The following is a 23,457-nucleotide window of genomic DNA, read 5'->3' as shown; positions in this document are numbered from 1 at the left end:
AGTTGTTTTAGTCCAAGAAAGAGTTGCACAGTTTTACCATGAGACATTGTCCAGGCATCCAATTTTCAGTTAGCACAAATGGAGAGCATGTTCTGACCTGACCGAGTTCTTCGTTGAGGTCCGAGGTATTCACCAGTGCCCCTTCCTTGATTTCTTCATCATACATCTCCTTATCCCAAGCAATAAAGAAGGAGCCCAAGAATTTTTGCATTTCTACAGTAACGTACATGGAGACTGGGATAATGAAATTGAACAGAACCATAAATGACAGGAAGTCTGTGAACATTCTTAAGATCTGCAAAGGAAAAATAAAAAGAGGCAGCATGTACCAATCAGATATCCAATTCAGCCAGATACAGGCATCAACGACAACAACATATTCAAGGTTCTAATTAGATTTTATTTTCAGTGGTGAAAAGAGAACTCGATATGAAAAATAAAACTCTTGAGAAAACTAAGGTTAATGGACCAAATTCTGCTCTCAGTTCCATCTTGGCAACCTCACTGACTTGCACGGAGTTGTAACTGAAGAGAATTTAGCTCATGCTAGCATTTTATTCACAACCATAAGACCTGTCTAAATCAACGCTGTATCCAAACACCGTTCTGTAAATACTAAAGGCCTGATTCTGATCTCACTTGAACAAGTTTAAATCAGGAGAAACTGCTTTGATGTCAGAAGCGCTACACTACCGTACAACTGCTGTAAGCGAAATCACAAGATCTCCTAAAACTCTGAAAGCAAATAAGGTAAGTTGAGACACCAGTCCAGCTTTTTCAAGCCTGGCTACCTAAAACCTCAAACTCTTACATCCATATTTAGACACCTAATGAAAGTGGCCCCAGTCTAAATTTATATAGTCAAGTTTGAAAAACTGGCTGGAGTTCAGATATGGACCAAGCATGTGCTACTGTGTTTAAGTACATCTCGGTGGCCAAAATTCTATTTATCTGTCTTTTGTCAGCAAATAAGAGGAAGCCATTTAGAAACATAAATGGTTGGCACACACGTTCTGTATGAGAAGAACACCAATACGTGGGAAGCTTTAGCATCTGAGTCTTCCTCAGCCGCGTTTTGCCCAACCACTCCCAAGCATTCTTGTACATAAAAGAGTGGCATGGAGCAGCTGAGACAGGAAATAATTACAAGCAAAAGGAAAAAAAGAGCCTAGAGATTGATAGTACCTTCCTTAGTATGTATTCCAAACAACATGCAGGGAAGACAGGGGTTCGCATATTAAACAAAACTGTCAGAATAAATAAAGCTAGAGGAGATCCTGAAACACAACCCCATTTACCTGGAACGTATCTCTTTCTTTTATTGTCTTTTGGTTATACCATGGTTCATCATTAAACGGATTACTCTGCCAGATGTATTTCAGAGTGGTGCACACTGTAGCTTTACTCACTAAGATGCATAAATACACTATCAAGAAGGCGTTGATTGATCTGAAAAATAGATTTATTTTTAAAATCCATGCAGCTATTTCTAATAGTCAATCACGCAAGCAATCAGGATTAGACTATTCTTGTTTTTAAAAGGGAAACTCTAGAATACTGCTTCTGACAGCCCTGACCTTTAGGGTCAAACCCAGGATTTGTAATACTTCTCACCCAGTAAAGCATAAGCCTGGAGTAATACTTTTTAAAATCTGACAATGCTGTAGCTTTTTAAGAGACACGCTTAACCCAATATACAGATTTTCTACAGAGAGTATATCGGAAACAAAAGGCAGCAAATAATGGGATTATTTCTGCACAAATGAACCCATAAGGAAACGAACAGTTGTTATAAACTTTTCTTTTTCTGAAGCACACTTACTTTTCTACAGCTGACCGTTTTTGTGATTTTCCTTGGTAGTTCAAAGCCATTTTTGTTTCCATTCCAGTATAAACCGCAACTCCTACAGAACATTAAAGCATCACTTGTAATCGTTCCCTTTCTGAGTTGCAAGCCTACCTCTCACTTGTCGGTGAGGTGTATTAATGTTTGCATAGTGTTTTAGATTCATTATTCACAGATAGTGGAATTACCCGTGTTATGCATTGTTATGTAAGCAAGGAATCCCCAGTGGTATCGAATAATGCTAACACAAGGGCCACAACAAATCATGTGAATGCTGATGAGAGGTGTGAACTCCCAAATAGATTCCCAGAGCATAATTTATTTCTGTACAAAGTTTGTTACATTTAGCAAACATTTTCATCTATCACAATGGCTTGTACAAACTGAAGAGGGGGAAAGATAGCTGCATATAAGTGTGTATATACAAGGGTATTAGTAGAATTGGCAAACAAATGTGTTGCAGTACAGATAGTGATTCTGAAAAGGCCTGCGTGAGAGGGAGAAGAGCAGGAGACGTAAGGAGAAAAGCAGATACAGCACAAGATCCACTCCGAATGTGATACTGACAGTTAGCATCCTGTAAGTCCAACTCCTGCCAAAAGTAAAAGGAAACAAGTACTGGGAAGGAAGAGAAAAGAATCTCTGAAAAATCTAGACTAATTTCAGTACTGGTGTAAGCAGGTGCAAATCCACTTCACTTCAATGGAGCTACAGCCATTTACACCTTGGCTCAGTTTGGTTCCCTGAAGGACAGTGGAACCAGTAGCAGTATGCAGCATGAAGTTTATAAGGGATACATTTCTGCCAGACAAACTTTACTGCTTTTTGGACAGAATTACAGGTGTTAGTGGATGGAGATAAAGTACTGGGCGTATGGCCAATAATTTTCAAAGGGGACTTACAATTTGAGACACTGTAAAGGGGTCCCTACATTGCAGACAGGGCTGAGCTGGGCCTCTTTAAAGGTGTCACAAATAGATCTGAGTGAATAATTGATTTTTTTGTTGTCGTTGTTTAGGAGCTGAGCTGAAAAAATCTGCAGTGATTCTAATCAGAAGCATTCTTCAGAAATATTTTGTCCATCACAAACTAAAAAAAAATAAAAAAAAAATCATTTCTAATTGACCAAAACATTCCAGGTCAATTCAAAATTATTATTTTTTTAATTATTTTGAATCTACAAAAACATTTTGGTCAACTCAAAATGACTTTTTATGGGGAGATTTTCATTTCAATTTGGCCCTTTTTACTCCCACCGCCTTTTTTTTCTTTTTGAAATTTGAAAAAGAATTCAAAAACGTTTCGGAGCCTTGAAAAAAACATTTTTTCAGCAAAAATTTTATTTGCCAAAAAAAAAAAAAAAAAAATTCACCCAGCTTTAGTTTCAAGATGGGCTCTCAAAAAGCACAAGTAATTTCTGAAGATCCTGGTCAACATATTCAGATTTCAGTTAAACATCTGACACGGTAGCTCATGACATTTTACTCTCAAAATTAATTCATTAACTTGTGTATGAGCATGAGATATGTACTGAGCACTGAAAGAAGCACTGTAGACAGGAGATTTCCATCACTAGATGCTACGACAGACATTTAGATTTGTTTGCTAACTTCATTCAGTTATTCATCAGAACTATCAATAAAAAGCTGTTCACCATAAATTTTCTTTGTATTTTTTAAAGTAGAACCCTTCAGCAGCAGGTTTTCGGGACCCAAAGACCTAAACATAGAAAAAGTTACAGAATCAGATTGCTTACAAACAATTTCATTCCAACTTGTTTAAATTTTATACCCAGAGTTCAACAAAGCTAAAGCAGAAGTCCTTTAAACCCAAATACTGTAAATACACTTCATTCTGGGGGTTTGTTATTTTTTTTTCTCTTAAATAAGGGATTTGTTTATTCTGGGACTGTATTTTTGCCTTCACACCTATATTTACATTTGTGGTTTCTTATCTCTTATCACACAAAGTATTACTAGTATTCAGACTCCCCACTGTCTAACTCATTTTAGAATTCAAGTCAAGATTTTCAAGAATAAAGTACCTGATGCTAGAGTCTAAAACCTATACTTAGGTCCCTAAATAAGTGGACTAATTTTCAAGAGTGCTAAGCCCCCGGGAGCGTTTTGAAAAAAAAATGATGATGCTGTCAAATGTTTAACTTATTTTTTTGCTCCGATGTTACTTTGTCTGTTGTATTAATTTCTTATTTCCCTTCATGACCGCTTGCCCTTTTCACTTCTAATCCTAAGCGAGTGGCAGAATTTTTAAAGGCAAGAAAAGTTTGTGTAAATCCTCAAAAACCAAGTTGTCAGGTTTCAAGCGTCCCTCAAAAGTTCTGTATTGCAGTCAGTATTTGAGTCCACCATTAGTGTCTCAACTTAAGAATCTGAGGGGCACATCTGCTGCATCTCTGCTTGACCAGTGAGAAACATCACAAGCACTACAATTGCAGGCTGAGAGGTGACCATTTGGTTTTCAAAGCCCTCCTGTCGCTTTCTGTGCTGTCCAGGAGGTCATCCTAGATTGTCACAAAGGTCCTTTTTGGCCATGGAAACTATTATTATCTATTATCTTGTAACACTTTCCAAAACTCTTGGGTTAACGGACATGCTTGCTTCCACTTCCATCTGAAATCTATCTTTTGCTGCTTCTTGGATTAAAGTTTGATTTTCTTCTCTACTTTAAAATTTGGCCCATTAATTTTGCAGCACTGTTGGTGCTTTCTCCTGTGACATATATACAAAGACGTTAGCATGAAACATGCTTTTACAATACACAGGTGGAATAAACAGACTAAGTCAGTCATCCCTAGACTTTCTAGTGTGTCTTTTTCTTTGTGCTATCTGTAGAGTGTAACCTTATTAAGGCAGGGACTGTCTTTGTGTTCAGGTTTTACACAGTTCTGAATACATGGTTGTACTCACTAAATAAATAGCAACAGGGAAAACAGTTTTGCAAACTAATATACATATGTTGCTTTTGGGGGGGGGGGGGGGAAACACATTTTGTGCATAGAAACAGCCTGACAGACCCACAATCAAAAACCTTTCCCTCAGGAAATCTACATTCTCACCCACCCTCTACTGTGTCCCACTGATGTAGAAAATGTACTGGTCACCCAAAACACAGGCTGCATCTTATTAAAACCCTAGCTCTTCAGCAAAGCAAAGGCTGGGTTTGCTGGAGAGCAGATGTTGTGAGCACATCCCCGCACATCACTCTTTGCTTCTTCTGGTTCTGTTTTAGCAAGTCAGCCAGAGTGAAACTGTTGGGGGATCCTGAACTGCAAGAGCTCAGAGAGCACGGAACCTGTCAGTTTCATTTATCTGCCAGCTCACAAGGATCATTCCAACACAGGTGACAGAGGATGTAGAGGGTTGCACATTTGCTCACATCCTGTAAACTCCCACATTGGTAAACCCAACAAACACAACATCCTGGGGCATTTGTTGGAGACTGTCACAGCTGAACAGCTGGGATTTTTAAGGGGGCTTGCTGCCCTCATAAGAACGTAAGAGCAGCCATACTGGGTCAGACCAAGGGTCCATCTAGCCCAGTATCCTGTCTACCAACAGTGGCCAATGCCAGGTGTCCCAGAGAGAATGAACAGAACTGGTAATCACCAAGTGATCCCTCATTCGGAATGACTGAAATTTTCTCAAGTCACTAACACATAAAACCAAACTGCAAAATGAAAGAAAAAAGGTAGGATAAGGAAGCTCAAATTTCAGGCCTATTAATCTCCACAACTCCTCTTTGATAAGCAGGATGCTAGGAACTATCAATAAAGAAATAATAAAAGAAACAAACATCTACAATGAGTAACAATGAACTAAGTGAACTAACCGGGCTACAGGCTCCTGGTTGCTTCTGTAGATGTTAATTCTTCCAACAAATCTGTGATCAAAATATATAAAAGGACACTTGTTAACTAATGTTTGCTGTATATTTCATTACAAGGAGCCATCACTAACATAAGGATCGTCACACAACAGGTAGGTGTGAAGAAATGAGGTTAGAAGACATCTGAGTCTTATGCTCTTAGAGAGACGGAGCTTTGGAAAGAACACATTATGCAGGCCATGATCCACCCAAGTACGTAAGCATATGCCGAGCTTTAAGTGTGCAAGGAGCCCCATTGACTAGAATGAGGCTGTTCTCTGCACCTTGCTGATTTGGGGCCAGGGTGTCAATGGGTTTCCACCCTTAAAATTGTTCAAAAGGTAACAAAGCCATGTTTCTAAGCAGGCCTACATCCAAGTTTGTAAAGGCAAATGGGCTAGTGACACTCTGGTGCACTAGCACCTCCCAGGGCAGATGCTTTGCCATAGAAGTCCAATTTCCAGGGAGCTTTGCCAGACAGCTCAGTAAATTCTCCAGGAACATCTGCAAGTGTTACCTTAAAAAGCCTTTCATTCCTAGTGGACAACATGAAGACAATCACTCTTCTGAACTCCAAATGCAGCCTATTCAGTTGTAACGAGAATTCAGCGGCTCCCTTAAACTACTTTGTTAGATAGGTGTCAACCGTGCTCTAGTTCGTTTGCTCAAAGGACACCAAGCGATGGACCAATGACAAGGATCAGCTGAGTACCAGGAGTAGTGGCTGTTCCCGTACTTACTTATAGAGGTCAGGTTGAGGCTGCTCACATTCAATTGTGGCAGTCAGGGAGTCGATGTCGTCGTCTGTCCGGAGCCCAGTAGTATCCCGCACTGCGTAATGAGTCTAGGTGGAGAGAGCAACAAGAGCTGTTACGGAGACACACAACAACTCCACCGAAGCACAAGCACGGAGAAGGTCTTCACCCAATGAGTAGTTTTAGCTCAGTACTTAAAACACTGATGTATAATGAGGCTTGTCTTAAGCGACCACTGAAGTAACCCATCAGTTGTTTAAGGACAAAGGGGAGGAGAGGGAAAGGTCCTCTAATGAAAGGTGGAACAGGTTGGAATTTAATATGCTTAGGAAATACTTTGGACTGGTCTGGTAAGACAGAGGGTTATTTAATAAGTGAGGTCTCTTGTACCTGCCAATTATGAGACATATTCCTCCTTCAGGGCTGTCCTAAGGCATAGTAAATGCCTGCAACACTTGTTTACTTCAAGAGAGAGCTGCAAGTGCTCAACAGGTGTTCAGTTCCTCTAAGGAAATTGCCCGGTGCGGTTTCTGAAGGTAATTAGAAGATAGGTCTGCTGCTAGGGGAGCAGGAGCAGTATTGACGGAACCAAGAGCTATTCTTAGCATCAACTGCTGTGCAAGTTCCTTTCTCACATAGCTAATTGGAAAGCCTGGGAAGACTCCAATTCACTGTTTAGAAGTTCTATTTACAGAAACTACTTAAGAGTTCTAAACTTCAATCAGCAAGATATATTGCCTTAATCAGTCCCCATAAACACATTAACTAAAACGCTTTCTCACTTCTTAGCCTCGGATTCCTCTTCCTGCAACTGATGGGAGAAACACAAATTATAGGCAGGAATTAACAGCATTTTGAATACCAGTGTTGAATGAGTTTGTAGTAGAATGTCTGTGTCTTATATCAAAAATTCCACACCACCCACAGGACAGGTAAACCTCACTTATGTTGTTCTGCCATTTTCCCCACTCTTCTCCCCTGTCCCCCAAACTCTAAGTTTTCTTCTTTGTTAATCAGCATCCAGGAGACAACCACTAATGACCAAGCAGAAACAATACAAGATGCTTATCGTAGAACTTTAGGGTCACATGTCAAATGCTCAAAATCAGGAAGCGTGTTTCGGTTCCGAAATTAACTCAGCCGTGTTGCACATCCTTGTATATTTTATGGCATACATTTAAACCTGCTTTAATACAGGAAGGTATACTTTAGGGGTGTGGAGCTTGAAAGCTCCACTCCTCTTTGCTAACCTATCCACCAAGGTTGCAGACCCAGCACTACTTGGCTTGTGAGCCTCTCTCCTGTACATCTTATGAACTTCACTTCTAATGAGTTGGTGAACTCTATACAATCAAAAAATATTTCAACACAGAATCAGCTTCCATGCATACATTTCTACATTATCTAATGGTTATCAATATAGATATTAGCCATGTACCTAATCCAACACCTTTTTAACGAATGAAGATACATTTGACCACTGACTTCTGTGGGAGTTGGAAGAATTCTACACTAACATTTTCCACACTTAGTTCTACAGCTACCAATGTTAGCACAAATTAGTCCTGTGCATGAGTGAAACCAAGTTTTCGTATCCTTAGAGGGGGGCTTCAACTGGAGAGGTGGGGGAGAAAGGTAGAGAGAATAAATTAGAGAAAGAATCCATCCTCAGTGAAGCCTACCCAACTGGTACAATTTCAAATCTCAAAGTTCAGCCCTTTTGAGTCATGAGTATGAAAAAATACATCTTAAAATTTTCTGCCAATGGGAACAGAGTATAGTTTAAATAACTAGAAGGCTTTTTCTGCGAAATAATCCAGAACAATACACCTAGGAGCTCATATCAAGCATGAAGAATTTCAGTCACAAAAAGGGGAAAACTATTCATAAGTGCAGAGAGAGCGAAAGCAGGGAGTTAGAGTGAAAGCCCTGATAAAATCTCAATTGCAAAGGTCACTATGGTTGACTGCTATAATAAGCCAGCTGAAACTGCAGTGATCTGTTTACTAATTCGTTAGATCTTTCTACATGAGTAAGAAGATGAAAGTGGTAACCTGCTTTAGCAGGATAAATGATACAGCAGGCAGGTATATCTGTCAAGACCAACCCAGTTTGGAACAGTGCCATTAGGAATAGTTATTTAAAACACACACCAAAAAAAAAATACAGAGAGCACTTCAGTGTTGAGTGACTGGATGAGAGAGCCAAACGGAAATGGAAATGGAAGCTAAACACAATCAATTCACAATCCAAATGTGTGATCCCAAAGCGTTCTCAAACTGAACTGACAGACACGCAGGCTGACTTCAATTGCAACTAAAACAAAACAAATCGGAACACAGAGAAGCCACTGCAATGCATTGACTCTGCACTCTAGACTCCTGCCTGACGTGTTTTCATTCTTGTTACCTTGAAATTTGACTCGCCATCCAGACTTGCCGTCGTGACGTAACAGATCCCATCATCATTACTCGATGCCAAGAAGATCAGGTCACAGGGGAAGGTTTCGTCTGCTTTCACTTCTACAATGTCACCAACCTGGAAAGAATGCAACTGTGTTTTTTTAATGATTTATTGCATGAGGCCCTGAAGGAGATGATTAAAAGTTTAACTGGTTTAATCTTGTTTTATCCAAGTCTACAAGAAAGAGGAAAAATCCTCTCCGATCATGGGAATCTGAAGAGCTTTTTAAGCTTACCACCAAAAAAACGTACTGCAATTGTGCAACTGTCCCAGATGATTTGCCATCCAATCAGTACTGCATAATAATAGCAAGACAGTACCTGCACATATACTCTCTCTTACAGTGGTTCCATATTTAACAACTCTCACCCACTTCAGTAGGACCCCTGTGCAGGGATTGTTTGCAGGACAATAGAATTTGAAGTTTGAGGGCCCTTTGGAAGGGGTTTATCAAAGCTATGATATTATTTCAATATTGAGTGGAAATGTAGTAATGTAGTCAAACTACAGATCTTGGCTCTTCTCCTTTATCTGTCAGTATGCTTGATAATTACCCACCATAGCCCTTGTTCATATATGTAGCTCTCACACAGACCCTTCTACTAGACTGCCAAGTGGAAAGCTTTTTCTTCAGTTAGGACTATTCCATAGGAGCTGCTGCATACACTATGTTCCCTCACTACCTAGCATTGGAAAATACTCATTACTGGATGGAGGGGACACGGCACCTGCTGTGAGGAGATGGAGCAGAGTGACGTTTTCTTTACACTCAAGGTAGTACCCAAATAAGTAGCATTTTTTTAGATTTATATTTTCTTGATTTTTCTTCATTTCATTTGCTGCTGAGGAACCCTGAGCCATGTGCTTGACAACGTGTAACAGAACCCTCTGCTCAAAGGCCTCACATCTCCCTCCACTCCAAGAGGAAAACACAAGTGTGACCTTAAGAGCCCCTCAATGCCAACTGGCAAAGGGTTCACTGCGCTGTCACGGTAACTCTTGACAGGCCTGACAAACTCACTACAGCTATTTCTCCATAAAGAACGTCATGTGAGGTCTTCAATGAAAGCCAGGCTCATAGTGGTCATTAACACTGAGGTGATATATCTGTACAAATGCCATGGAAGAAGTTACATATACATAAACTGAAAATACATTACTAAAAAAGTCTGAATCAAGATGAGGTTGATAAATGGGATTCTGTCAGATGAAGGCCATATAATCACCTGTCTCCATCGGTCCACATGTAAATTAAGCGTTGTAAGCCAACAGAATGGAGGCTCCATTTGCATACAAAGTCAGTATACCAAGGAATAAACCCTCAGGAGGTCATCCTGACATGGGGGACTAACAATGAATTCTGAGGCTATAAAGGAAAAGGCAAAAGGAAACCTCTTTATCTTGTAGCTAAGGAAGTGTGATTACATTCATGAAAATGAGATCCCCATAAATATATCTCAGTAGCTGATCCTCCATGGAACCAAACAAGCTCTGTTCCTTGGGGGACAGCTTACCTGGTGTCACTGTGTCTTTGTCTACACTGGCAACTGAACGACAAAGCTTGTGTCTCTCAGGACAGGAGCACTCTGCTGCTGACAAAACTAACCCCGCTCGTTGGGGGTGGAAGTTTTTTGTTGGCAGGAGAGCAGACAAACAGCAGCTACGCTGTGTGACTTTTAGCAGCACAGCTGTAGCGACAAAGCTGTGTAGTGCAGACATAGCCTGTGAGTGTTCGGTGGAGAAGGAACGGAATGCTACGGGGAGACATTTCAAAGGGGACTACTGGTAATCTGCAAGGCAAAGCAAGGGCTGCCATAACCCAGAGGAGAGGGATGGAACAGCTGGTGGCATCAGGGAGCTCACATCCAGCTACCACGAGACTCCCTCTTGCTGGAGGCTGGGGGTAGCAATGTAACTCAGCCCTGAGCACCCCAAGAACTGTCACAACAAGCCACTAGCAAGTATTTGTTCTTACAAATGCTGTTGCGTTCTATCCCAATATTACAGCACCAAAGAAAAACCTCCACCACAGATTAAATGAGCCATCCCAGCTCTGAAAACTTACTTGTTAGCTAGAGACCCTTTCTAAGCACAGAGGGCCACTGTCTCCCAGGCACTCTGGGCCAGTTCAGCCCTCCGACAACCAGAACGCCTTCTGATTTCAACCAGCACTGCACACCTGTATCCAAGTGCAGGAGTTGGCCTGAGAGGTCAGCCCAACTCAGCAGGGCCGCAGACTAGAATAAGAGACACCTCCTTACAATTTCACATAAAAAGGTAAAAAAAAAAAGTAGCCATCTAGCATTCTACAGTGAGAGGTGATAAATCAGCATCTCTGCTAGCAGACATCTTCCCAGACATCCTTGGGAAGCTAGGGATAAAGGAAAGACTGCCTGTTCTAGCCACCAAATGAAAAAATGATCAGAGATCAGTTACTCATCAGCCCTACCAGTAAAGTGCATGCATGGCAGCCTTTCAAAGAAGTGACCAGACAAAACCCAAGCAAGCACCTGGTTATTAACTGGAACGGCTCCTAAGGTTCCAGTCTGAAAACAAACTGAGGTTTAGGGAAGAGGATGGAAAGATCAAAAGTAACAGCTGCAGAATTAGGCCCTTAGCATATTCAAGTATTCAGCTACAGCGGCGGATTCTGCTACCACATCAATGGGAGTTTTCCCAGTGGCTCACAGGTACATCCTTCTCTCCTTCCATTACTGGTTACCTTGATTTTTTCGCTGTGTTTTTTCACTTGCTTTGCATTTTCAACAATGAAGACGCTGCTTTTATTTACTTCCTTGTCAGCTCTGTGTCTCAGCCAGTCCTCATAGCCCTAGACACACCAATATACAGGTAACACAGTCAAGCCCAGGTAGTGAAGTAAATAAATTAATAAAGTTGTAAGAGAGAGGGAGATAAAAAAGCAAGTAAGTTAAACATAGTGATCGGAGCTCCTTCATGCACGTTGGAACATCGACCTGAACAGCTCCGTCTGCACCAAGATAATTTTTAAAAACTTCAGATCTACATTTGACAGATTCAGAACACTTTAAAACAACACACATAAAACTGATCTTTAGGCACGGCATGCAAGGAGCATCTAAATTGCTGTGACATGTTTCTATTATTCTCAAGACTGGCAAGAATATGCTGATCATGTGAATAATATGCTTAGTGCCCGTTATTCTCACTTTTCCAGTCTAACGCAGGAAAAGAGTCTCCTCAGTCTCAGCTAAAGAATACAAAAGCCAGATTCAGATTTTACTCTAGCACTCCTTTCCGCTCCCTAACTGATTCCTTTTAGAAAAACAGCAAATAATGCAAGTTAATTTGTTTTTAACATTACTCAATGAAAGAGGTCTACAAGTTTTCAGGACCAGATATTGTTTGAATACAACTATTCCTGTTTTTCCATTGACGTCAGAGTAGAATAGAAACTAGATTTATATCATGCTTCTTTAACCTCCAAATCAGGCCCAAAGTGCATTTTTAAAAAGGAAGAAATAAATTATAGTAGTGCAGTGAATGCAGAGGCAACCATCAAGAGCAATAACTCAAACATGGACTTTAAATAAACACACACACACACAGAGAGATTACAAAAGCCATACTGAAAATGAGAAAATGCAATCAAATTTACAAAAATTGAACCGAGAACTTAGGCTCGGCATAGTACCCAAAATTACTTTTTTATTTCTAATTTGAAGTTAAACAGATTTCACATTGATAGTGTTCCTCTAGCCTTGGCCCTCTATTATTTCAAATATAGGTAGAATCAAGTATATATGTCTTTATATGCCAAATCTCTCTCATTCATTCTGCCACGAACATACTTAAAAACCCAAAGCAAACACACACACACACACACACTACTGTAGCAATTTCTTGCTCACCCTCATACCCTCATGAATCGAAAACATTACCTGTTTGATAGCTGTAACAATAATCACAAAGAAAAGTGGAAGTCCACTGGTTACTGGGCTGGTTGGTGTATCTACTATCACCTACAGAAAAAACAAACAAACTTGTGTATTAATTTTTTTTAGGGAGTCACTATCAACTGCTATCATTAGAGTTGATTCATTCAACACACTCTGTGGGTATATCTTCACTACCTGCCGGATCAGCGGGCAGCGATCGACCCAGCGGGGATTGATTTATCGCATATAGTCTAGATGTGATAAATCGACCCCGAGCGCTCTTCCTTCGACTCCTGTACTCCAGCTCAGTGAGAGGCACAGGCAGAGTTGATAAGGGAGCGGCAGCAGTCGACCCCCCGCAGTGAAGACACCACGGTAAATCAATCTAAGTATTCACATAGTTGAAGTTGTGTAACTTTGATCAATCCCTCCCATCTCCCCCTACCCCCACCCAGTGTAGACCAGGGTTGTATTAAGTAATACAAGCCCTGAGCACGCTCATAGCTGGGAGGAGTGGGCACACGGAGCGTAGGAGAAAGATTTACATATGCACCTTAAGAACTGAGGTATACAAATCCCAGTGAAAGTCAATGGAAAGTCTCTTAAATAACTATGAAGTTTTGATCCAAAGCAGACCAAAGCAGCTGAACGAGTTTCTGTATCCAACTGGGCTTAGAGAATGCTGTATGAAAGCATCTCAGGCACGCACCTTTTGGTGTGCAGCCTACGCAAGGGGCATTATGGGTTGAAACCAGAAAATTTCCATGCACCTGCCAGCCCACACACAGTATCATCTGCACCAAACATGGTGAGTCTCACCCTGAAGATTGAACAGCAGGGCCAGCACTGGGTACCATGTTCAACAACCACACCATGGACCATTCTCTAGTATCATCAATAGAACCCAAACACGAATTGCCAGAATGCACTAAGAAGCATTTTCCTTGTTCCTTCTATTGTAATGGTGTCTAACTGGCTGGTTCACAAAATCCAATCATCTGCAAGGGGAGGTCCAGCTTCTGGGAAGTTCTACACATACGGTCAGGGCGCCACTGACTCCTTCCCCACAGAACAGGAAAAATGCAAGAGGAGCCACTGACTGGCTCCTTTAACAAGAGAGGAGGGACGGAGCAGAAAGGTCAGGCATGGAGTGGGAGTGGCAAAGCAAGACACGTCAAAATGCCCAAAGCGGGGAGCTGAGCCCAGCCAGCCCTGCAGAATGGCCAGCTGCAGAGGAGTGGGCATAATGGAACCAGATCACTGTTCCAGCTCCACTATACCAGTCTCCAACCCACAGCTCCTTTCAGAGGACGGGATGGGAAGCAAGACACAGCAGTGAAGCCCTACAGGAAGGCTGGGTAGGCCACATTAATTTCATTTTGTGGGGGACAGAGCTATACTTGGGGGTCAGAGCTGAACTATGATGGGAGTGGCGGGGTGTGATTTATTGAGGGGGAAAGTGAAATATGCATGAATTTGGGTGTGAAGCACAGGGGTCTCTCATTCAGGCTTAGTGGATGCATAATGGCTAGGTCATCTGTGGGGACTAAATCCAGGACGTCTGGCTCTAAACACATAAAAGTCTCTAATGCTAGATCCACAGGACCAGATCAATTAATTCAGATGTAGTAGAAGAGTCTAACCTATACATGGCCCAGCCACCACAATCATAGAATTGCTATAGATCTTCTGACTCTATGGGCTTCCTAGAAAGAGACTGGTCAAGACTGTATGAAGGTTCGAAAAGCTGTGTAAGGACAGGAAGGGGAGAGAGCAATTGGTTTAAGATCATCAGCAGAGTTTGCCAGGCTTGCACCTCTCTTCCCTGCACTGTGATAGCTTATGTGATACAAACAGCAACACTAAAGGAAGCTGCAGGAGTTATGTGGAATAAAGAAAAACTTCACAATCTTGACTTTGCAGATGACCATGTTCTGCTGGACACAGAGATAGGGGAGAGATCCCTGGGACTAATGCTTACCAGGGCTAATGGGGATTGGAGGGGGTGAGATTCAATGGGAAAGAGGGCATAAAAGGGCATGGGAGAGTTGGAGAAGGAAGCAGTAGGAGTTGGGAAGAGCCAATGATGTCCCATGGGGTTTGTGGCACTGAATGGAGATGGGAGGGTTATTTGGGGGCTGAAGTATTGAGTTAATTTCAAGGGCAGGGGGGACTTGGGGTGGCTAATGGGGGTGGAGAATTTGCACCTGTACACACGTCTTTATAATGTGAGTGGTTCAACATCTTGTGGAAAGTCACAGATTGTGCAGTCACCAACTAAGGTTTGGATTCCGATACCAGAATGCCAATTTAACCAATACCATTATTTTGTGGTTCACGTATCCTGTGGTTAACGCAGGCCAGTGGTAGTGTAGGTCAGTAGGCAAGAGGCCGAACGCCAAACACTTCTGAACAGACCACAAAGTCTTTTTATTAACTTATTATTTTTACTTTAGCATTATTTTCTCTGGCGTCTGGACCCTGACTACACCTTGACCAAGAAATTTGGACCCTGGCAAAAAATAATTGGCTATCCTTGGGTGTAGATTATGGCAAGTTTTTTCCCCCCAAAGTATACACTGATTGTAAGACAACAAACCATGGAAAGAGAAAATGTAGGGAAACTTATGTCAGCTTTTAATTCCTGAAACCTTTCAACACCATGGAATAACACCTCATAAAATCATGTAAAATATTCAAACTTGGATTTTTACTCTCTTTATGTGCATATGGTCATTTGAGGTATTTTATTCAAGTAAATGTAATAAAAAGAAATAAAACAAAATCTTTTTTTCATGGACAAAATGAAATAACAAGAAATTCCCAAAAAATAAAATGAAAAATGATAGAAGAATAAAAAGAAGGTCAGAGGGCTCTAAAAGTGAGAGCAGATGCACTGCCAAATGCTACAGTGGCACACAGTGATTGGATTAGCAGCAGAGCATAGCTGTTTCCCTGCTGCAGTATTAGCTTGAGAGTCAGCAGTACTTGAGTTATAATCCACACCTCTGGATGGATCAGCTAAGTGGAGTATAAAACACCACTTAACCTGTGGGAGTGCACCGGAGTTGGGTATGGGGTAACACTCGGTGTACCTTGAGCTAACACTGCAGTGAAGATGAGCCCGGAGCAAGGAAAGAACATAGGAGGGCAGCTTTGAGACTTTAAATAAACAGTAGGGAGACTGCGGAGAATGGGAACTGTCCATTTCTACCGACCTTCTCATGATTCAGCCCAGTTTTTAGGGTATAGGAAGTATGTGGTCACTGAAACAGGTTCATAACTAAAAGAAATTAAAGGAATCAGAAGAACTAAAACCACAGCAACACTAAGATTTAGCATCCAGCGTTACAACATTGGTTACATATTCTATGCAGACCCTTTGGTTTTACGGAATAAGCAGAGCAGTTTGTAATCATTGCTGCTGGTGAGCTTCACCCCTCAGCCCCACCCTAAAATTCCCACAGACCAGTTTCAGTTTGGACATGATCGGGCAAAATCAGACAGCCAGATGGAGCTTGGAGTTCAGACCAAACTAGTTCTAGAATGAGAGAGAAATCTATCTGAGCATATTGTACAGCTCCCTAGCTGCCATAGACCATAATCTCCAGTACAGATCCCCGAAACAGGACATTAAAATGACAGGGGGCTGGGGGGGAAGCATGCTTGGACAGATCACTGCATTGCGGTCACAAAGATCCCAAACTGGCATACAGGAAGTGTGTCAACCTACTTCAGGGATCCAACCAATTGTGGTGGGGGTTGAGGCAGGAATACAGATGGAGGCAGATGTACTGAGTAATAGAGGAGAGGGAAAGCACAAGGACAGTTTACCAGAAATGCCTTGTATTCATATAAACAAAAGGCCTTTGTTTTGCAATATCTATTGGTGTTTCACTGGAGTGCTCAAGAACAATAGAATCTGTGTGTGTTGTTTTCAGTTCTTTGTAAAAAGCTACCTTGTGCACAAAAAGTTTCTTATCTATCCCTAGGAGGCTGTTTTGAGATAGTCAGCACATATTAATCCCTGGGAATGGCCTCACACTGTGATTTTTGCACTGCTTTATGCAAAAACACCACTAACAGAGCAGAGTGTCAGAAAGGGTCCCATTTCTAAGAAGCCCATGTTATAAACTATTTACATTTAACAGTGGTCAGTCCTAGATGGCTAGGGACTTTCAGAGATGGCAGCACTCAGCTCTGTATGCAAGCACTGCACGTGTGAGCTCCAACTGGGTATTTGCACGCACACATGGCCAGTTATGCATCTAAAGGTATGTCTGCTTCGTTAGCTTGAATCCAGCTAGCCCAGGTAAAAATTGTAGGGAAGATAACACAGCATGGGCTAGTGAGCCAAGTGTGTACCTAGGAGCTGTGACAGGATTGTACTATTAGACGTCACGGTGCCTTTCGAAAACCGGTCCCCTGCCTTCCACGAGGCCCGAGCATGGAAGGAGTCGAAGTATGCCCCGCTGGCTGAGACCCTGAGAGCCCAAGGCTACGAAGTCCAGGTACACACCCTGATCGTGGGAGCCCTGGGCTCATGGGACCCCCGCAACGAGCCGGTTCTGAGAGCATGTGGGGTCGGTCGACGCTACGCCCGGCTCATGAGACAGCTCATGGTGTCCGACGCCATCAGGTGGTCCAGAGACATTTATATCAAACACATCACCGGTCACCGCCAATACCACACTGAGTAATTGAGACAGCCGACCAGGGAAATAACCCACTTCCTTCCCTGAGCGACCAAGGGACACACCCCACCCATGTACCTATCCGCTCCACCGATACTGACTTGGACTCCTTATTCATTCCATGGGTGGTGAACAAGAGCCTACATATTCACTGACACCTTAAAAAAAAAACCCTTGCACCTCAGTCTGGGTCTATGCTGGTTATGCGAAATGTATGTACTTTTTCCAACCTTGCAAACTATATCTGTAACCCCCCACAACCGAAGCCTGACCCCAGATGTAAAGTACCTTCCCTCTCAACCTGTGTATATTTCATTTCAAACATTTATTTTCATACAAAATTTTAAACCTGTGCTGAAGCCAACACTGTGCTGTCTTCACTGCTTCTGTTACCTGCACCAGCTGGATTTAAGGAGCTCAGGTAGGCAAGCCTGAGCACAGCTTTTACTGTGTAGACAGGCTCTAAATGACCAGATTTATGAAACAGGTCATCACCCTATCACAGAGAGTTAATTTTCAAGGTCTGCCTGACCCAGGCACAACAGTGTCGTTTTTAGTCAAACTGAGGCCACGTGAGGTAAAGCTTTGAACACATACATGTATCATGCCTTCTGCCATTCCCACAACCCCCTGCTGTAAAAACTCAGAGACACAAACACCATGGGAATGGAGGTTGTTCGTAACTCAGAAATGTTCGTAACTTTGAACAAAACTTTGTGGTTGCTCTTTCAAAAGTTTACAACTGAACATTGAATTAATAAAGCTTTGAAACTTTACTATGCAGAAGATAAATGCTGCCTTCCTTTTATTATTTTAGTAGTTTACATTGAACGCAGTCCTGTCCTGTATTTGCTTTTTTCTGTTTGTTTGTTTCATCTCTACTGCTGCCTGATTGCGTACTTCTGATTCGAAATGGGGTGTGTGGTTGACTGGTCAGTTTGTAACTCTGAGGCTCGTCTGTGCCAAGAGAGCTTGCCATGATGCATACATGAGAGTAATCTCGGTATATTTTTGTTCATATAGATTAGGGCTAGGCAAACTTTTTGGCCCGAGGGCCACATCTGGGAATAGAAATTGTATGGCGGGCCATGAATGCTCACAAATTTGGGGTTGGAGTGGGGGAGGGCTGTGGTTGGGGCCATAAATGAAGAGTTCAGGGTGTGGGAGGGGGCTCTGGGCTGGGATCAAGAGGTTTGGAGGGTGGGGAATCAGGGCTGGGGCAGGGGTTGAGGCACTGGGGGAGGCTTAGGAGTGTAGGCTCTGGGTGGCGCTTACCCCAAGCAGAAACATGTCCCTTCTCCGGCTTCTACGCATAGGGGCAGCCAGGGGGGCTCAGCTCTGCATGCTGCCCCATCTGCAGGCACTGCCCCTGCAGCTCCCATTGGCCGCAGTTCCCAGCCAATGGGAGCTGCGGGAACAGCATTCAGAGTGGAGCCCGCTGGCTGCCTCTACACGTAGGAGCCGGAGGCAGGCCAGGCTGCTGCTTCTGGGAGCTGCGTGGAGAGGCCCCAGACCCTGCTCCACAGCAGGAGCTCAAGGACTGGATTAAAACAGTTGGTGGGCCAGATCTGGCCCATGTGCTGTAGGTTGCCCACCCTTGATATAGATACTTCAGATGGGAATTTCCATATTACCACCATATTCCATATACTTCCCCTGTAGTACAGTCTTCCCTTTTGTGAAACTCACAGGCAACTTTTGAGATTAACACAGCAAAATAGAGATAGAAACAACTTCATAGTACACTTCAGCTAAGACACTTGCCTTATAACAAGGATCCATCAAGCAGCAGGTAGCTCAACTTGCATCTGTATTTAGACCAGGACTACAGCAGCATACTCTGAGTTCATTTTAAAGTAACTGCGTCCTGCTAGCATATGAAGGTTTTTGTTCATCTGTTGTTTCTACGCAACTGAATTCCACGATGCAGGAAGTACCAGACCATTCCCTGTCACTCAAAGGTATGTTCCAGTTCCTAAGCTGCCTATCTCCTTCATTTCCCCATTTCGGTAAAAAGGTGCTGACTATACTTAGCTTTATTTGCAGGGAGTTAAGTTGTTTCAGAGAAGCAATTGTCTAGATAACAGTTTCAGTAGATTAATCCAGTGGATGCCATACTAATCAATCAAGCAACCAACTAAAAGGTATTTTCATGAACATACATTTCATGTGTGCTTTCAAGCAAAGACACATTCCCTCCCCAACATGGACTTGACCCTGAGCCACTGAAGTCAATGGCCTTTTGGACACAAGGCCTACGTGAGAGCAGGATCAACCCCAACACAGGACCGAATTCAACATACAATTCCTTTGCACTCCTCACTTAAGAGTCTGCTGAACCCTTCACTTATAAGGAAACACTTTAGGGCAAGTCCATTAATTTAACATACGTTAACTTGATCGACACCAACATTTCAGCCATAAATGGCATTTCTCAAGGAAGCCCCTTGATATTTTAAATGAATGGAATGGCCCTAAGTGCTTATTAAAGATAACTGAAATCTTCAGTATTTCCAGAATGAAAAGTGCCTGGCAGGTGTCTGTTAGTGACCTGTATCAGGTGTGGTTTTTATCTCTAATTCAATTTGTGGGTAGTTTTCTGACTTTAAACATGGTCACAGTATTTGGAATAAAAACAGAAAACAAGAAAAATGCTCTTTAATCCATCTGCATACGATCGATTTCATAGATTGATCCCTAGGTCTATGTCTAAAATGGGTACGCAACTGGACTGCCAGGAAATTTGTCAACGTCACCCAGCTAGGTGACTAGGTTCAGTAAGGTAACAAATTCAGTTATTCCAGTCTCCTCGAACTCCATTAAGAGGGGCAGAAGACAAGATGTAATACTGTGGCTTCAGACTATTAAATATGCTAGAGGGCCATCCTGAACTTTAGCGCATCACTTCAGTACATACACGGGCCAAGTTTACTTCTGACATACTGGAGTGGTGCATCTCCATTGGATTTCATTGGCATCAGCTAATCCCGGAAGTGAGTTTGTCCCTTTGTGTAAAACAGGCAACATTATGCATAGTCCACAGGAATTATGTTGAGACCACCTATTTCTGCAGCAGTCATGGAAATCTTTATGGCTGAAGCAGAGCATTATGCTTTACAACAATTTACTAGGCATCCAATTTTGTTAAGCTGTAGCATAGCATCTGGCTTTTAAGCATCTAGCTAAGTGACCAAGGGGAGACAGCAAACATAGGAATTTGAGACAGAGTTTCTAAGTGGAAGAATAAAAATCACCCTGGTTCGAAAAGGCCCCATTGCTGGTACCAGCAGTGCTCCTGACTTTGCCACCTGCACCTGTGTCCAAACAAAGAACCTGCCTTTACCCAGGTCCTGGTGTGGGTTTGCAGAGACTGTAGTCTGCATTTCCCTAACACAGAAAGCCAGGCTGGGGAGACCACTCAGGGTGAGAGGTGCCTACTCATGAGGCAGGTAGGAGAGATACAGGAGGAGGTGGCTAGGCTGAGGAGCATCCATTCACATGAGGAATTCACTGTAAATATACCTATGGAGACCTCCAAGATGGAGGAAGATAATCCAGTTGGAGAGGACTGCAATAGCACCATCGGGGAGGAATACTGGTACAGAAGGGAACAGCTTCTTCAGGAAGGATTAGCAGGGAAAAAAAGGAGGAATAGCAAAGATGTATTACACGTGCACTGAGGTTGAGATAGAAGTGGAAAACAGACCTGTTGCAAGTCTCTGGGTAAGGATAAAAGGGATAAAAAACAAGAGAGTGATGTCATGGTAGGGATCTAGTATCCACCCAACCAGGAGGAAGCCGTGGAAGGATCTTTTTGTAAACAACTAATCAAACCATTGAAAACACAGTATTTGGTGGTGATGGGGGACTTCAACTATCCAGACATCTGTTGGGAAAATAAGACAACATAGCACAGATTATCCCACAAGTTCTTGGAATGCACTTTTTATTATAGAAGGTGGAGAAAGCGACTAGTGGAGAGGTTGTTCTAGACTTGATTCTGACCAATAGGGAACTTGGGTTGGGAATCTGAAGATGGAAGGCAGCCTGAGTGGAAGTGACCATGAAATGGTAGAGTTCATGATTCTAAGGAGTGGTAGGAGGAAAAACAGCAGAATAAAGACAATAGACCTCAGCAAACTCAAAAAATTGGTAGGTAAAATCCTCTAGGAAGCAACTCGAGGGGGGGAGGGCAGGAGAGTTGGCAATTTTTAAAGAGGCATGATTAAAAGCACAAGAGCAAACAATCCCAGGGTGTAGGAAAGATAGGAAGAATAGTAAGAAACCACCCTGCATTAACCAGGAGATCTTCAACGACCTGAAATTCAAAAAACAGTCATACAAAAAGTGGAAACTGGGTCAAATTACAAAAGATGACATATATATCTACTCCATATAATGTAAACACCACCATCAGCATGTAGGAATAAAATTAGAAAGGCCACGGAACAAAATGAGATAAAACTAACTAGGGACAAAAGAGTAACAATAAAACACTTTACAAATACACTAAAAGCAACAGGAAAACCAAGGACAGAGTAGGCCAAGAGAAGACTGAGGGGGACATGAAAACAGTCTTCAAGTATGAAAAAGGTTGCGATAGCTCAGTGGTTTGAGCAGTGGCCTGCTAAACCCAGGGTTGAGAGTTCAGTCCTTGAGAGGGGCCACTTAGGGTCTGGGGCAAAATCAGTACTTGGTCCTGCTAGTGAAGGCAGGGGGCTGGACTTGATGACCTTTCAAGATCCCTTCCAGTTCTAGGAGATAGGATATCTCCATTTATTTATTAAAGAGGAAGATGATAATTTGTCCTCCTTAACCACTGAGGAGATGACAAGCAGTAAATCTTTAATTGCAGCAAGGGAAATTTAGGATAGTTATTAGAAAAACACTTCCCAGCTGTAAGGGTAGTTAAGCCCTGGATCAAATTACCTAGGGAGGCTGTAAAATCTCTGTCACTGGAGGTTTTCAAGACCAAGTTATATAAACACCTGTCAGATATGGTCTAGATCAGAGGTGGCCAACTGGTGGCTCCAGAGCCACATGCAGCTCTTCAGAGGTTAATATGCAGGTCCTTGTACAGGCATCGACTCCAGGGCTGGAGCTACAACCGCCAACGTTCCAATGTGCTGGGGGTGCTCACTGCTCAATCCCTGGCTCTGCCACAGGCCCTGTCCCCACTCCACCCCTTCCCGTGCCCTCCCCTGAGCCTGCCATGCCCTCACTGCTCCCCCTCCAAGCCTCCTGCACACCACAAAACAACTGATTGGGAGGTGTGGGATGGAGCAAGAGGTGCTGATCGGCAGGGCTGCCAGTGGGCAGGAGGACATATTACTGTGGCTGTCATAAACAGATAGCTAAGGGTTAATGTCTCTTTCACCTGTAAAGGGTTAACAAACAGTGACCTGCAACACCTGACCAGAGGACCAATCAGGAGACAAGATACTTTCAAATCTGGGTGGAGGGAAGCTTTTGTGTATGTTTTCTTTGTTCTTTGGCTGTTGTCTCTCTGGGTTCTGAGAGTGACCACACGTACCTACATGCTCTCTAATCTTCTGTTCCAATTTTGTAAGTACAAAGGTAAAAAGGCGGTTTAGTCTTTTTAATTGGTTTTCTTTATTTGCAAATGTGTATCTGGCTGGTAGAGTTTTAATGTGTATGTGGCTGAAAGTATTTTCAATTGTATTTCTGCTGGAAGAGGCTTTTTCTCCATTTTCTATAAGCTGAAAGACCCTGTAATATTACATCTTGTATTTACAGAGATTTCTTATTTTTTCTTTCTTTTATTAAAAACTTTCTTTTAAAGACCTAATTGATTTTTTACCTCTGGTTAAAGCTAAGGTATTGAGTCTGTACTCACCAAGGACTTGGTGGGAGAGAGAGAGGAGGGGGGTGGGGAA

General features: G+C 42.5%; 1 protein-coding gene across 6 annotated transcripts in view; it reads right to left on the bottom strand.

The window, feature by feature from the left end:
• ATP11C (ATPase phospholipid transporting 11C (ATP11C blood group)) overlaps nt 1-23,457 on the bottom strand; it is a 118,205-nt gene that overhangs the window by 42,713 nt on the left and 52,035 nt on the right. For all 6 annotated transcript variants that reach the window (XM_075068870.1, XM_032773213.2, XM_075068867.1 and 3 more), the window contains 9 exons: nt 12,870-12,950; nt 11,672-11,779; nt 8,896-9,024; nt 6,472-6,575; nt 5,696-5,746; nt 3,501-3,565; nt 1,823-1,904; nt 1,299-1,449; nt 98-295 (listed from right to left, as the gene is read on the bottom strand). In XM_075068870.1, the coding sequence (XP_074924971.1) occupies nt 98-295; nt 1,299-1,449; nt 1,823-1,904; nt 3,501-3,565; nt 5,696-5,746; nt 6,472-6,575; nt 8,896-9,024; nt 11,672-11,779; nt 12,870-12,950 (969 nt within the window). The remainder of the gene's footprint in view (nt 1-97; nt 296-1,298; nt 1,450-1,822; nt 1,905-3,500; nt 3,566-5,695; nt 5,747-6,471; nt 6,576-8,895; nt 9,025-11,671; nt 11,780-12,869; nt 12,951-23,457) is intronic.

This window comes from Chelonoidis abingdonii, chromosome 8, assembly GCF_003597395.2.
Source record: "Chelonoidis abingdonii isolate Lonesome George chromosome 8, CheloAbing_2.0, whole genome shotgun sequence".
Classification (NCBI taxonomy): domain Eukaryota; kingdom Metazoa; phylum Chordata; order Testudines; family Testudinidae; genus Chelonoidis; species Chelonoidis abingdonii.
The sequence above is the reverse complement of the archived record's forward strand: the minus strand, read 5'-3'. Positions and strand labels throughout refer to the sequence as shown.